The 17,033-nt window shown below is 34.2% G+C and overlaps 1 protein-coding gene across 1 annotated transcript in view; it reads right to left on the bottom strand.

Moving 5' to 3' along the window:
- The window catches only part of LOC139133464 (H(+)/Cl(-) exchange transporter 7-like), a 127,620-nt gene that overhangs the window by 68,990 nt on the left and 41,597 nt on the right, over positions 1-17,033 (bottom strand). The window contains 1 exon segment of the mRNA XM_070700073.1: positions 655-792. Coding sequence (XP_070556174.1) covers positions 655-792 — 138 coding nt within the window.

Consider the following 17,033-nt stretch of genomic DNA (forward strand, 5'->3'; position numbering starts at 1 on the left):
TGATAAAAGTTTTACAATGTCTTCAGGAAGTCATACTGGACATACATGTACTTGTAAATCAGTTTTGACCTGCAATTAACACCCAAAATAAATGGGAGAAGACAAGACTATGTGTGAGGTACTGTACTCCTATAAAGCAGATATCAATAAAAATACATGACACGAGTATTACTTCTTTTTTTTCAAGGGGATAATAGTTGTAACTTTCCATAATATTTTCATTTCGTTCAATGAAGCCAGTACCCTTTGTTATACTTTCTCAAGAGTATGTTGACACAGCCTTACACTGAACACAAGTGTTCAATATTCAAATGTTATTATTTACAAATGAATTCTATAGTCTGGACTAAAATTTAGCTGTCAACAATAACATTGGATGGTATAGTTTATACATATGATTTAGGAGAATACAGAATAGGACAATGTATTTCACAAATAGAACAAAAAACTGATTAAAAATGAATGAAAATTTACAGCTAATGGAGCTTATTATAATGTGAAGATACTTGAATTCAGAAAAGTATTGGTATGTATTGCACAGGTTACTGAAAGTCTCTTTCTGGAAAACAAACACGAAATGTCTGAGATTAAAAAAAAATTATTATTACAGACTGAAAACGGGAAAATAAAATGTAAAGCATGATAGAAACTCACCCCTTTGCTCTGTCCATCGCTGGATCCCTCGTTCCTATCTGGGAGAAGCTCCGTATACGAGCGCACGCTCAATTCGTTCAATTCCTGAATGTTATCCGGCGGACTGAGGTGATTCCCAGTGCTTCCATTGCCTGTACCCTGCAACAACATATTCAAGACCCGGCGTAAAGGTGTGAACACAAAGAAGTACAAACTTTGGCTGGTGAGTGCATTCTGCTGTGATGGATACATCGGGATGGAAAAGCTGCACTGGTATTTTTCAAACGAGAAAAAGCTTCACAGCTAGATTATTTTCCTGTCCTCTCAAAAAGAAGAATGTTGCTTTTCCTAAGCTTCACTGAAGAAAGATACATAGATAGTACCACCTAGGTTAGTGTTCCTAGCAGTTATATCCAGTGTAATCTCAGTCCTCTTGAGGTCATAGACCCCCTAGGTGTGTAATTTTTTTACTTTATCAGAGCAGCCGCTGGCAAGTCGGTGTTTGTCACAAACAGATGGAGAGCATTTTGCACTACCTGTCTAAGGTATATTTGATATGTTACGTGACTCACTGACGGCTTGGTTTACGATGCACCAATCTGGCATATTTTATAGACTGTGTGATAGCTATATACAGCCTGGAACCTGTTTGGCCCTATGAAGCAATTCACAAATTGTTATAATCCAATTATTCATGATCTTGGCCGGCCCAAAACCACAAAAGAGGAGTGGTTTGAGGAAAGTGCTGTTACGGCTTGAGGGACTTGATGTACCTGGCATTTTCTATTATAGTCACAGTTAGCAGTCCAGTTGACAATATATTGGCTTAATACGACAATTATGTGCAGATCTCAATAAAACTGACAGTCCAGGAAATTCTCATGAATTTATCTTTAGTGGAGCCCCTAAACACAAAAACAAGGGGCATTCCCCTTACAGAGAATATGCCTGCATACCTGCTATTTGGCCTCAAAAACTGGAATGATCTGCTGCATTATATTGGTTTGAAGTTAGCAATAATGAAAACAAAATTATTCAAAACTGGATATCTTGACACGATTTCTAACCCACCAGGAATTATTTATTCATGAGGTCACCCCAAGGAATCATGTCACAGATTTTGACACCACTATAGAACTCAAACATTTCTCTACAAGCAGCCTTTCATACTCTCTAAACTACTGCTGCTTTGGTGCATTCCTACAGATTTCTTAGTATATTTTGTACGGATCATTCCAAATAAACATTACAGAGGGGTTGGGCAGAGCTGGAGATGATGGACTTACTTATCATAGGAGGTGAGATAATTTGTTACCATTGTATCAAAAATGGACAATATGCAATATGTCACTTTGGATATGCCATATTTACACATACACAATGAATAAAAATAATAACATCTAACAGGCAATAATTCTCAAGAACCAAAAGCAATCATTTGTGAATGTCAACCTTCTGTTATTTATTCCCATCCTCTGTGACCCGACACTCATTCCCTTATCCATTATCTGTCCATATGACTCCCACTCCCTGTTCCGTCAAAACATATCCATAACTTTTAATTAACTCATTCAGAACAGGAAAAGCACGGAAAGGGACATAAATGTCAACTGTTCTCTATCATAAGGCCGGTGGGAGTGTTTTCATATGAAAACACTCATGTTAGAGATTTACTATGACATTTCCAATGCATTTTTTTTTTTTTTTTTTTCCAATGCAACTTTAAGTAAGTCATGGTTTAGCGCCCTCTAGAGGTCAAGTTGTACGCAATAGTTCAAATAGTTCAGTTTCAAAATCGGTCATGATACAGTATATTGATATAGTATTGTGCAGCAGAAGTGATCTTGTTATTCTCAGTGTGTTCGAACTATTAGAACACAGCGTTCACCATATTTTGCAAATTGAACTTCAGGTGCCACTGATTTGATTCCAAAAGTTACTCTTCTAAGAATGAAAAGTAATATAATTTTGATTGGAGGCAGATGTTGATGCTATTTAGTATGACACTTCCAAAAAGACATTATGACATTACTGTACAAATTTAGACAAACATCGTGATCACTCAGGACTAGATATTTTGACATCAAACCATCTACTGAAGATTTACAGAAAAATTTTGATTTTTACATGATTCATTAAGGTAGTACAAGCCTTAAAATTGAAAGAATTAAACTTTCGCACAAATTTTCTGGAAGGGAACTTTAAACCCTTTTCCTTTTAGTTCATAAATAGAAATCCTAGTTCACCGTACAAATTTTGCTACAAGAGAAACAAGTTCCCCAATATTTACCAACACTTGAAATTCAAAATGGCCGCCATCCATCAGTTAACTCTATGGAATAACTGAATTTTCAATTTTCATAAAAATAAGCCTGTGATTCAGTGTGAATGCTTTATTTACTCCAGAGCTTCAAATGAGCCCCTAAAAGTGGTAGACTGAAAAAGTACTTAAAAAGTTTATGGGTCTGAATATATTGTTCCTGAGCTATACATTCTACCTTAAAGGTATACAGTCACACCTGTAAATGTGTAATCTAAGTATGCCCATATATGGTCAAAGGGGGTTCCTTGGTATTCAAAATGCCCATGTGAGGGCGCTGTTTTTTTAAAAGCGGCCACCCGCTTAAAATCTGTGATTGGTTAGATTTTCTCTTACCATGGTAACTGTGGCAAAATTGGAACAGGTGACAGTATACCTTTAAACATCACCTTGGTATTATTTGGGGCTGAAGTACTCAAAGATAGTAGTAAAAAGGATCTCATCTTACTCCATGGTAATGAAATCATCTATATTCTGTATATGATCTCCCTTGATTTCAACTTTGTCAAGTTAATATGCTGTAAATTTTTTAGTGAACTCTGCAATGCTGAAACTATTCGTACAATAAAATTTATTAATAATTGGCAGGAAAATCATAAAATTATAACTACTCTCCTACTAACAATATAATCTTCAATCAAGCAAATTATCAACTGGAAATGGAACCTTATCAGCTTGAAATTTCCGGACTTTACCCAAATGAATTTTATTTCTCTTCTGTTCAAAATCTCCCAGGCGCATCGTGTCTAACTGATAAAAGGCATATATCAATCATAAGAGGTAATGACAAGTATTCAAACTGGCAATATTGCTAATCTATTCATACACTGATGATAACTCTCCTGTGTCGTTTGAAAAATAATTGGAAAAACTTTTCAATTATGTCACTGATGCATTTGACACCTGTATTCAATCAAGCTCTATAAGTAAACATCACATGTTCACATCTTGCTGTTTCATTACCTTAGATCTCAAAGTATATTTGAAATTGTGTTAGTTTACCTTGGTGGGGGTGGGGGGAGCACAGTGTGAAAGGGAGGAAGGAATTGGGTAATGCAATTATCCGATATGTTACGAAGAAAAAACTTGCTTTTCCTGGTTCTACATGTAAATCTATGAGTAGAAATCATAGCATGTATGAAGATTGCATCACTGTTTTCTTTGAACGACTTTCAGCATTTTTCACCAAATTTACGTAAGCTGATTAGGAAGACAAAATGCCTAGTAATTTGTTTTGCCATTTAGAATCTATAAAAACAAGAATTGATGGAAATACACATCATTAAATTGCAATTTTTGGCAATTTTTACTTTTGCACAAATATTTGTGCATGTTTCATGGACGTAATGCTTGTCTCAAACAAAGTCATCACATATGTCGGATTTCCTGCACGAAGGTAGTACCATGCATCCGTATCAATATTACATTGCTGCATGATTAGCCGATACAGGTCTAAAGAAAGTTGCATACAAATTTTAAGAAGTGAAACTGGTCATACAGCCAACAACAAACGATCTAGCTATTAATATAAGTCAACTGTGATATTTTGACAATCACACATTTTTACTCATTTGACAAAAATCCACAAAAATAGATCATGAAATAATTTATTTCATCACTTTATACATTGTTTGAAGGTCAAGTGTGAACACAATTGCCCCTGTTTTAAGCCTAAAAAAATTCTGTTTTGTCAGATTGCAAAAATACAAAATTGCTAAGCTTGTCATGATTAATTGAACAAATCTTAGTAAGGTCGTTGATCCACAGAGGGTTCGACATACAATGAAGAATTTTTGTACCATTGATTATGAAGGAACATGAAAATTGACTGACATCAACAGGGCCTAGACCTATCTGAAAGTCCACCCTTTTTGACTAATGATGTCACACAGGGCATGAAGAAAGACCAACAGTGATACGAGGGAGAAATCACCTGATATTTCCACCATAGACTACGAATGCTTCAGATCCGTTGTACGTGGACCAATTCACACTCTGCGTAAGTCATAAAATGTCAGACAGCCTTACATTTTTAAATGTAAAAAAAATTTTTTTTTTAAATGTTTATTCCCTATAATTCTGCAAAAAGTACCTGTGATGCAATACTACACCTGGCCGTGTCATTGACCTCGTCATAGGATCTGCAGTCTTTTAACTCTACAGCTATTTCCCTATTTATTTTTATCGCGTTGTATAAACTTGTAGTTCAAAATAAAATCAACTGTGTAAACACTGAAGCAATTACTGAATGATGTAAAAACAAAGATAATTAAAGAATAATGGAAAAACATGGGCAGCATTTGTATTCAACATCATAGCTGAATTTCAAAAAATATTCTAACCTTCCTGAAGGGTTAAAGTCACAAGAAATACGAACACACTTGATTTTTTTCATTTGTTTCCACTGGCAAAAAGTATGCAGGTCCACATTCATTTGGTTGATACAATTAAGTGAGGTAACATTTAACACTATAGACTTACAGTCACTGCGAAAATGAAAAATTACAATGTATGATAATATGTACAGCGTTGCCTATGAATACATATGATGCATTTATAATTAAATGATGAGACATTCTTGCGCTTTAAGGTAGTATGCACCTCGACAGTGAAAGACTTAAACTTTTGCTCAAACTTTCCTCAATGAATCTTTCAACCACTCTCTTTCCAAATCAAGAATAAAAATCGGGGGTCATGGTGCAAATTCTGGTACAAGAGAAACAAATAACCCAGGATTTACCGACATTTAAAATTCAAAATGGCCACCATCCCTGTTTAACTCTATGTAGAAAAATAAATTCGAAAAACTAAGATTGTGAAAAGTTTTTTTACACCAAGAGCTTTTAAATGAACCCCAACAAGTGGTATATCAGAAAAGAATTGTAAAAGTTAGAGTCTGAATATCTGTCCCCGAGGTGCGTTCTACCTTAATTATGCTATTTACAATTCATGACCACATGTTAACATAAAAATGCTCATTGTTTTTACATATAAATGTTCCTCATTTCCTGTATCTATTTATTTGTTCATGTTTAGCAAACGGTGTCGATTGTTCATGACCTAAGTCAATATTTATTATGTCTATGAAAATGCCAATTGTTTTTATTACAATTGTTCCGCATGCTTTTCATTTCCTAATACGCTGTACTAAAACATAAGGAGCAATTATACATGTAATAAAAACAATCATCACTTTTATCGAGTCCATCTTAAATATTGACACAGTTGTAAATAACAAGTAACAAAGAAGTTATGTCTTTCACTATACAAGTGTATGGGGAAGACATTTGTGTGGGTAATTGTCATCTTTTCATGATTTTCTTTGAATTTTTTGTACTATCTTTTGAATAATTACTCCATGGAACTGTGTACTATAAATCATATCTTGAATTTTTTTAATATTTTGTTCTTTCATATATTTATTACATGCCTCGTATATCGAACGCCACGCGCTCCATAGGATTCAATGGTAACTCGTCGATGACGTCGCAGGCCGCGTAGTCATCATTGGATTGAAAGTGAACCGGAACTATTTTCAACTTGACAACTTTTGGATGAAAAAATGTTGAAATTTAATGTTTTGCATAGGAAATCCGGTTTTTGGAAAATTTTGCATAAAAAAGTGATAAACCGCATAACAGTAATTTAAATATATCAATGCGCCATTCAATGATGAAAATCATTTCATTTTTAACGGATTTTCGCCTAAGATGGAAATAAAACATTTGATTATCATTTGCCAATAACGTACATATTTTTAGTAAACATTTTGTAAGAGAGTCATGTAATAAAACATTATAGCCCAAACAACGTACTATGTACCCTCAGGGCACGAGACCATTTCCCCTCCTTACGTCGAGCAAATGGTCACCTACCCTCTGGCACATAGTCCCATGTTTGGGCTATAATATATATATATATATATATATATATATATATATATATATATATATATATATATATATATATATATATATATATATATATATCCCTAAAAAAGGAAGACAATAGAATTCTATAGATAGATTACAGATATCCCATAGATATCTATAGAAGTTCTACAGACATCTATAGAGTTTGGCCCCATTTTGTATAGAATTCTATAAAGAAACTAAATTCTATAGAATTCTATAGAAATCTGTAAAACATTTTGTGTAATGGTGGATACAGTTATTCATCTGTGCATCAATGAGGTCATATCCCTGAAATTTAATGTTTTGCATAGGAAATCCGGTTTTTGGAAAATTTTGCATAAAAAAGTGATAAACCGCATAACAGTAGTTTAAATATATCACCGCATAACAGTAGTTTAAATATATCAATGAGCCATTCAATGATGAAAATCATTTCATTTTTTACGGATTTTCGCCTAAGATGGAAATAAAACATTTGATTATCATTTGCCAATAACGTACATATTTTTAGTAAACATTTTGTAAGAGAGTCATGTAATAAAACATTATAGCCCAAACAACGTACTATGTACCCTCAGGGCACGAGACCATTTCCCCTCCTTACGTCGAGCAAATGGTCACCTACCCTCTGGCACATAGTCCCATGTTTGGGCTATAATATATATTATATATATATATATATATATATATCCCTAAAAAAGGAAGACAATAGAATTCTATAGATAGATTACAGATATCCCATAGATATCTATAGAAGTTCTACAGACATCTATAGAGTTTGGCCCCATTTTGTATAGAATTCTATAAAGAATCTAAATTCTATAGAATTCTATAGAAATCTGTAAAACATTTTTTGTAATGGTGGATACAGTTATTCATCTGTGCATCAATGAGGTCATATCCCTGAGTCCTTTAATCGTGGTGCCAGAAACTTTATTTTGAAAGTGAAGCTAATGCAAACATTTCTGTGGCTATGCCAGTTTCTCATATTCCTCATACAATCAACTTGCATGCCCTGTACTAATGTGCAAGATTTTGGAATCATACTAGGTAGTTTGAATTATGAAAATTTTGGAACAGAAAAAATGCAGGACCTCAGCATATTGACATGATTAATCTTGCAACTCTGTGTACAGTGGAATATCTCCAAATATAAATGCTTCTACATGAGAAAGAAAATTGGATTTCGTGTCTTGTTGATTATTATCGTTAACTGCACTTTCAAGGCAATAAAGACGGCTAATTTCCGCAAGCAATTATCTCCTTAGTCCCCAGGGCACAAGTTTGGTGTCAAAATTACAAGTAAAATGTCTTTGATAAGTTTTGGCTCCAGCTGTACCTGGAAACATTCAATTTGATTAATTTTTGTGTGAAGTCAATAATTTACAGTCACAGCGCTGTGGTCCTGGTAATTCCGATATTTATCTTGTCAGTTTTCATTAGAAACACTTGAGCCAAAGTATTCAATGTAAAGCTCAATGTGATTGGCTATCATCCTATGTAGCACTGCAAAGTTCGATCTATGCAAGGCTTTGAGTGATTGGCTATTCCATGAAAATTAAATGTGATTCTAGTCTATTGTATGTATATCAACATATAATTTGCAAAGGAACATGATATACATAATTACCCTGTCATATTTTTACAAACATGAACTTTTTTCATCTCTCGGTATATTTGATAAATTTTAATATAATGACAGAATAGCAGTATTGTTAGTATGCGATCCGAATTTAAGTCGATATTCAAAGTACTAAATGTTTTTTTATTCTTTTTGTTTTTTTATTCACTACGTCATTCAACAGGCAAGCAACCAATTACAAGATGAGGTACCAAATGCCCATTACCCAATCAAGCCATGAGAGTGCCATGCTATTAAAGGTCACAGCATAACCCCACACTGGAGTCTCCAATTAACGGATCCCCATCCTCTCTGTATTCTGTAATTCTAGACTTCCAAGTCTCTATACTCCAATAGCAACTCTGTTACCCTAACCACAGGATGCCTCTTACACATTTACATAATTATGTAAACATGATAATGTTGAAATTAATACTTAGACCATTTAGAAACAGGTAAACGTACATGTTGTACATATTAGCTTTGGCGCGAAAACACTTTTCAAATTTTGAAAAGTGTTCAACCTCTTATAGATCTTCAGTGTTTTTCATTTGTGTCATTTCAAAAATTAGAACTTTCTGTCAAACAGAATGCAATACTTGTTTTTCAGTAATGCCCAAATTACCTTTGTAATACTGAATTTTGATGAGTTCCTGTTGTTTTCAATAGAGAGGTTGGACCAATACATTTGAATATAGGGATCAAGGGTTACCTCACATGTATGTTTAACCAGAACTGATAATTTGGGATGCAACTACTGTACTTTCATGTCAATTCTCAACACTTTCAACTCAGTGCTTGTCACTGCATTGTCCAGCCGCGTACTTTGCTTTAGCTTGTTAGAGCTTTGGGAGATGCGATAGCATCTGTTAATGATAAGACAGATACTCAACTAATTGCTTTCACGTTGACTACTGATGAACTGTTGTTCGATTGAATCAGAAACTACTTTGGTAATTAAAAGATCCTGCACAGGGATTAAATACAAATCCATCGTTACAGCATTCAGACTTGCGACAAAACTGAAAATTACTGACTCTGTTCAAACAATTTCAATTACAAGCTCTCTGCACTAAAAAAAAAAATAAATAATTTCTGATGACTGATGTTAACATTGCTTAAGGTAGTATGCGCCTTGAAAGTGAAAGACTTAAACGTTTGCTCAAACTTTCCTGAATGAAACTTTCAACCATTCTCTTACCAAATCAACAATAAAAACTGGGGGTTGCCATGCAAAGTTTGGAACTAGCAATACAAATTACCCAACATTTTGTGATATTTGAAATTCAAAATGGCCGCTATTCTTGTATTAACTCTAGTCTATGGCGGAAAAATTAAATTTTGGATTAGCAAAAAACTAACTGGGTGAAAGTTTTTCTTTCTCCAAGAGCTTTAAAATGAGCCGCCACAAGTGGTAGATCAGAAAAGAATTATAGAAATTTTAGAGTCCAAAATATCTGTCCGAACGAGCGACGTCTGTATTAGCATATCAATAGAAGTCAAAGTTCGCTGCTGGAGTGAAATTCTTGAGTACTCCTTGGAAAATCAGCCGAAATTACGTAAACGAACCAGAAATTTTGTTCACAAAAGGAGTTATGGAATGAGCAATAATCAGAGTTCAGGCAGGTATAGGTCATTTTATGGAATTACGCTCACTTTGGTTTATTTTGCCGTTCAAAGTTCCGATACATGTTGTGTCGTCGTAATAGACCCACTTTCGCTCGCAGTTGGCCCGCAGCTATCCGTGGCGGGGTTGACCTTTGACCCACATAAAGACGCATGCAACCCCGCCAACAGATAGCTGCGTTTCCGCAGCTACCATCATGTATGACATTGGACCTAATATCTATGAAATTACTAACTTACATTTCATCATTCCCTTTCTCAAAATATGTTCACAGAATTGAAAAAATAATGCTTACATCATCTTTGGACATATTTAACAAAACTTTCTGACCTGTGCATTTGTCTGCTAGAATACAACTTGCATGGTCGATTTTTTTCCCATTTTCAATTTTGTTCACGTAGTTATAAAGAGTGAGTTTTCTGGCAATGCTGATGTAACTAACATTTTGAAACTAGACTCTCTTATATCTCAGACAAACAGAACATTAAACTGCTGAGTCAAAAAGTCAGAGAAAGTGAAACCTTGCATGCAAAACCATTTGATTGATGGCAGTCTCAACAAATCCGTCAGTTAGCATCCCTCTTTACACTGAAGACTTACGACCTAATCTGTCTTTACGCTAACAACCAATGACCGAAATTGACATGCCCCTGTGAGTTTTCCTAATCAAAATACCTTCTGTTTACTGAACTCATCCTCATAAAAATTCTGTAGAGGCAAAAACCTAGGAATTACTTTAATCACAACTACAAATTACCCTTTTCTGCCTGGGTAACTCTGAGCTGCTACTGTGCATGCAGTTGTAAATTTGCATAAAATTTTGAATTTACGAGTCGCAGGTACACCTGCGCAAATGGCTTTCGGTAGCAACGTCAGCAGCTTTTTGTTTCATACATTTTTTGCCGTTCAACTTGATTTACTCAAAAGGGACAAAGAAATTAAAATTAGTTGAGACATGTACGTGGCATATGTTAGAATGAAATAGTGTCAATATGTCTTTTGAGCGTGGTGAGAAAAATAAAACCGACAGCTGAAGACAAATTTTCATTTCACATAAATAGTCATACACTGTACTTTGTACATAAACTGTTATAGATCAAGGGTTTTATTCCTACGAAATACACCATTTTCTCCTTGAAATGGAATAAATACCAAACTTTTCTCAAAAATTGAGTATTTCCCATGCACGGTTGCAATTACACACTAAAAACTTAAAATATCGCTTACAATGACATATGTAATAGAAAGGCTCAGTGCTATGTTAAAACTCTATTAGCTGTAGTAACTTTTGATAAGTTTTTCAGTATTTTTGTTTTGATTTTAAAATAATTAGTCATGTTGCTTGAAGTCATGTTAAACTAGCCAGTTTTTTTTAAATAAAATCCAATAATTATGTCCCATTTAAGACTGAAAAATATCCTACAATATAGGTGTTTGTAGTAAATGCTACATATTGTTAACTTTTCCTTTACCATAACATTTCAAGAAACTTACCCTGTGCAAACACTAGTGTATCAGTACCCTACCTATCACTGCTGAATGGAATGTGAAAAAATAAGGCTTGGGTCACAGGTCACCAGAACTCTATCCTCCATTTCATTGCCTTTGACCTTCATGGTGGATGCTCTGACTGATGGAGTGCCCTTGAATGTTAAGTGCTTTATCACCATGGCAACAATCTTCATCATCCTGGTATCTCAAGTATAATCCACTCAATGAAGGACACTGAGTACATGCGATCCCATTTCAACCACGGAAAGATCTGCTTATCCATTGTTGAATGGAATTCATTGTCAATGTGTGCTTTGATCATCCGTTCTATTTTATTGCCAGTTAACTTCATAGTTAAACTTTTACTGTTGGCAATTCAGTCGGCAATCTGAACTCTAACAGCTACCCTTGAATAGCCAATAGAGTGATAAAAATGCAATGCTTTTGTTGTCTATCTAAACAGTTAAGTGATTTCCTATATACACGTATTGAGTGATTCACCAGGACAGAGTTGTCACTATCTTTATGAATACAAAATTTAAACCAAAAGTTAAGTCAAGGTCTAGGTAGTATGCAGCTCAAAAGTACTAAAAATTTTGCTCAAATTTTCCGCAATGATACTTTCAACCATTCTCTAACAATTGAATCAAGAATAAAACTCAGGGGTCACTGTGCAAAGTTTGGAACCAGAGAAACAAATTACTTATTAAGCATTTACTGAGTGACATTGAAATTCAAAATGGCTGCCATCCCTGTGTTAACTCTATGGGGAAAAAACCATTTTCAATTATCAAAAAACTTACTGATTTAGTAAAATTTGAAATTCAAAATGGCTGCCATCCCTGTGTTAACTCTATGGGGGAAAAAACCATTTTCAATTATCAAAAAACTAAAACGGTGAAAATTTTTCTTACTCCAAGAGCTTTAAAATACGCCCAGAGTGGATCAGAAAAAAATGTAAAAATTTGAGAGTCTGAATATCTGTCCCTCAGGCCATTATAGCCATATTTCATTGTACAGTACACTTGGATTTTGATGATAAATTGCACAAACAGTACTACAAATTCAAGTTCACAACAATTTACCAGTACAATTTAAGACACGTACGTCCTAGATGGTGGATGCTTGAAATCAGATGAAGCTAACGCATAGGTATAGAAAATGGATTTAAGACATCTTGAAGTGAATTTCCAACTGTTAAAACTTATACACCTATTGGTACCCCAAATATCACCGACACAGCAAATTTAATCACTGAAATGACTTAATTGTATGATCAGCAATTTTGGTGTGAGACCCATACCTCTCACCAATTAAGACTACAAAATCAGTATTTGAAAAATTAAATTCCAAAAGGATGATATTTAACATGCTCATATTTACTGACAATGCATCACTAAATCAATATTTTAAAACAACCTTGTAACCTTCATTAATTTCTAGCCTTTCAAAATCAGGTACAAATCTCATATATTATCATCGTCATAAATGGCAATATCAACTGTGACACACAGGAAAGCTATGATGTTATAGTTGTTACCTCAGTCCATGATTGAGATTATTAAAATATCAAAAATGAATAGTTATTGAGTCTCCATCTTTGAATTTCATCTGCTCAAACAGATCAATAGATAACAAAGAGCAAACTTTTCAGAATTCTGATTTCATTCACTGAATTCGGTAGAGAGATAGTCATATTTCACCAGAATTGACTCGGATTTCATCAACCCTCTCAGTATAGTCACGTATGGCGTTCATTTTTTAGCACAGTACAGCATATTGCCTCTGAGTCCATCAATACATCTGTAGGCTAAACTGCTCATCTTGTGAGGTTGTGCTGTGACCTTCATTTGACCTTGTCAAGCTGTCATATCAGGTTACTCGTTTTATATGTTTTAGGTATAACTTAAAAACCTGAGTCATCAACCTTATCTGTTCCTTATGAACCACATATCTTTGTGTAGTATTAATTACATCATGGCAGCATTATGTTCATAAAAGTTTTTTTCATGAATATTACTTTTTAATCAAAAAGCGTCATTCATAAAATATCCGTTGCTACCATTATTACGATATCGGTTACTTCAATATAGCAGCTGTTATACACCTACATCTGTAACCTATAGCATTTCACCGAACAGTAAATTTCAATATCAGTCCATGCAGCATCCAATAACTTTCTAATGGGGTCCAATAACTTTGTCTTATTAGACGCTATTTGACCTTTGACCTCACAAGTTTTTCTCCAGAAAGATGAGACAAGATAAGATTTCACTGATTTTTTTTTGAAAAATACACGTATGGCCAAACATCAAATTCACTCTCAGTGCAGATCGACATGGATCCATACTGTATGGGTGAAGAGGGTCTGTTAATTGTCATAGTTACCCATCCCATTGTTTTTGTAAATTTACATCCCTTAGCAGTATTGAACGCAGAGAAATACGATAATTAACCTCAGGATCCCGCAATTATGAACTGATCAAAATAACATCTTAAATTTTCGAATTGATAAACAATCATGTTTCAATCGCAATTATGCTTCTGATTTCATGTAAAGAAGAATTTATATTTCAAAAGACTGTAATTATCGAGAGCTTTGTTGCAACTTATGATTATACAGAAATATTAGAAATAGTTTTACGATATCCACTGAATGTATTCATAGACACACAATCTAGCAATCAGTGATAGTAATATTTAACCAGTCGTTAAAAATGTGTGATGTCAATCAATATTTTTGTATTATATTGGCTAGGAAAATTTATACTAGCTAGCATGACCAGTCTGTTTGATTAATGTATACGGCACCTAGCTGCTACAACTGATATAGAGGTACTGTATAAACCAGGATGAAGGTGACTGCTTTCATCAAAATTTCATTTTGGGAAAGCTTTGTTGGGAAACATGCAAATTATAAATCAGCAAATTATATTCATGTTTTCCACCAGAATTTCAATTTCTGTGATGATAAAATTTATATCCCATCATCATCATATCCACTGACCAAGCTAGCTATCTTGGCTGGAATAATAAATATTTATCTCTTTTCTAGAAAGGTATAAACTTTAATGTTTTCTATATTGCCTGAAATGTGAAATACGCCAGGCCCTGTAGGAGATTAAGAATCTTATTTTTCTCGTGGGTTTTGTTGTAAATTTAATTTCAAGATTTTTTTTCTCTTCTGAAGAGAAATTTTCTACATTTACTACATACTGAACTGTACATTTTCAATTCTAATTAAAGGTTAAAAATTGGTTTCAGTACTCTAAGCGCATATAAGGAAACATGTCATTGCTTTTTAGAAATGCATTCACACATGTGCCTGTCAAGGTGACCTTTCATATGGGATGGAGGAGGGTGGAAGTGGGGGGAGTTAGTTGTACACAAGTATATTATTACCTGCAAACACCTGTATAATGAACACATTTGGGAATTGGGTGACTAATTGTGACCAAACTTTTTCCTCAATTTCATGCCGACACAATTGAGCTCCAATTTGAATGACCGAGTAACAGGAGTAACCACATATTGTTGTTTTTCAGTGGGGAATTGTCTGACTTTAGACAGATGTAAATGAGTCGATACAATCACTACCACCGATTGAACATGCCATTGTGCATTTGTAAACCACACATTCTTGTCTTTTATTAGGTGATCAGTATGGAACTGTGGCATTTGTTTTCGGCATGACTGCAGTAACCTGAACTACTGGTACAATTTTCAGACGTAAACAATTTCTTGCGAAATGTCTGCAATCAATCCACCTGAACAGTTTTAAGGCTTGTACCCTAAGGGGCCGCGGACAATGACACATGGTGGGCAAATAATATTCATTGCATTTAAGGTAGTTGCACCTCGGGGACAGAGATATTCAGACTCTGTAACTTTCACGATTCTTTCTGATCTACTGTCTTGGAGGGGCTCATTTTCAAGCTCTGGGTGTAAGAAAAATTTTCACCACCTAAGTTTATCAAAAATCGAAAACTTTATTTTTCTCCATAGAGTTAACACAGGGATGGCGGCCATTTTGAATTTCAAATAGCAGTAAATCTTCTATGGTTTGTTTCTCTAGTACCAAATTTGCACGGCGACCCCGATTTTTATTCTTGATTTTGAATGATTAAAAGATTTCTTAAGGAAAGTTTGAGCCACTTTAATTAAGTCTTTCACTTTCGGGGCGCTTACTACCTTAAGTGGTGAGGGAGCTACTGAGGAACTCGTCCTAATATCGTCTTGACCTATGTATATTAAACACTGGGTTCAAATACACTGTAATTGCTGTACGCAACTTTGTCTTTGTTTTGAATAAACCAAGCGATATTCATTGCCATATAAAATGAAGAGTACATGTGTTGTGACACCAACAGTGCTAATTAAATTCAACATGTCAAATTTATACATCAGATTTTATGCATAAAAGTGAAAAGTGCCTGCTTTTATTGGAAATTGTATGTACAGTAGTTTTAAAATTTAATGTACCCTGTATTATATATATATATATATATATATATATATATAATATATATATATATATATATATATATATATATATATATATATATATATATGCATCTATAGATAGATAGATATATCATATTTATTTACTTATTCATTTATTTATTCATTATTTTATTTCTTGATAATGATAGCCACAGAATGTTCTTGGTTTTTTCCAGCAAAAGACTAGACAATGTCTGATTAGTCTTAAATTTAAGGCGAGTAATCTTCAGCCATTGGAACCCTGATATTTCCGTCCATCAATTATATATGTCACTTTTCTTTTATTATTGGAGTAGATTCTATGATATTACCCATAAGATGGTAGCCGATAATTATTTGAAATGGAAAGTTGTCATTACAATTCCATTAATTTCCCACGTAACTTCAATAAAATATGCTGTGCTATGATTTTTTGACAATTGACAAATTCAACCAACTTGAATTTGTTGAATTTCAAAAACACGTCCTTGCAAAGAATGACACATGGGCCTTCACAATACCTAATTAGGCCACATATACAGGAATATCCTTGTTCCTAAGCAACATCCCACAATGGTTCTGAGCACATCCTTGCTAATCACTGAAGTATACAGTATTACTTGAGAATGTCTTTGAATTTTAAGAAAAGAAAATTTCCCTAAGATACGCTCTGACCTTTGTATGTCTTCAGTAGAATATTACGTTTTTTGTAAATTCTACAACTAAACTCACCAAACCTTTTTAACCTACAAGGTCGAACATCCTGTGAGAGATATCCCTCAATCAAATCAAATTTGAGAAAGGAATGGATGTCTTGTCAGTTATTATATGATTCCTAGTATCTAAACGAGCGTTTCTCCAGAGTGTGTGATTGTGTAAATTATTGGGTGATTATGGCTTTGCTATAATCATTGTTAACGTCTGGGAGGACACGGGGAGAAGGGT

The sequence above is a fragment of the Ptychodera flava genome, chromosome 5 (assembly GCF_041260155.1).
Source record: "Ptychodera flava strain L36383 chromosome 5, AS_Pfla_20210202, whole genome shotgun sequence".
Classification (NCBI taxonomy): Eukaryota; Metazoa; Hemichordata; class Enteropneusta; family Ptychoderidae; genus Ptychodera; species Ptychodera flava.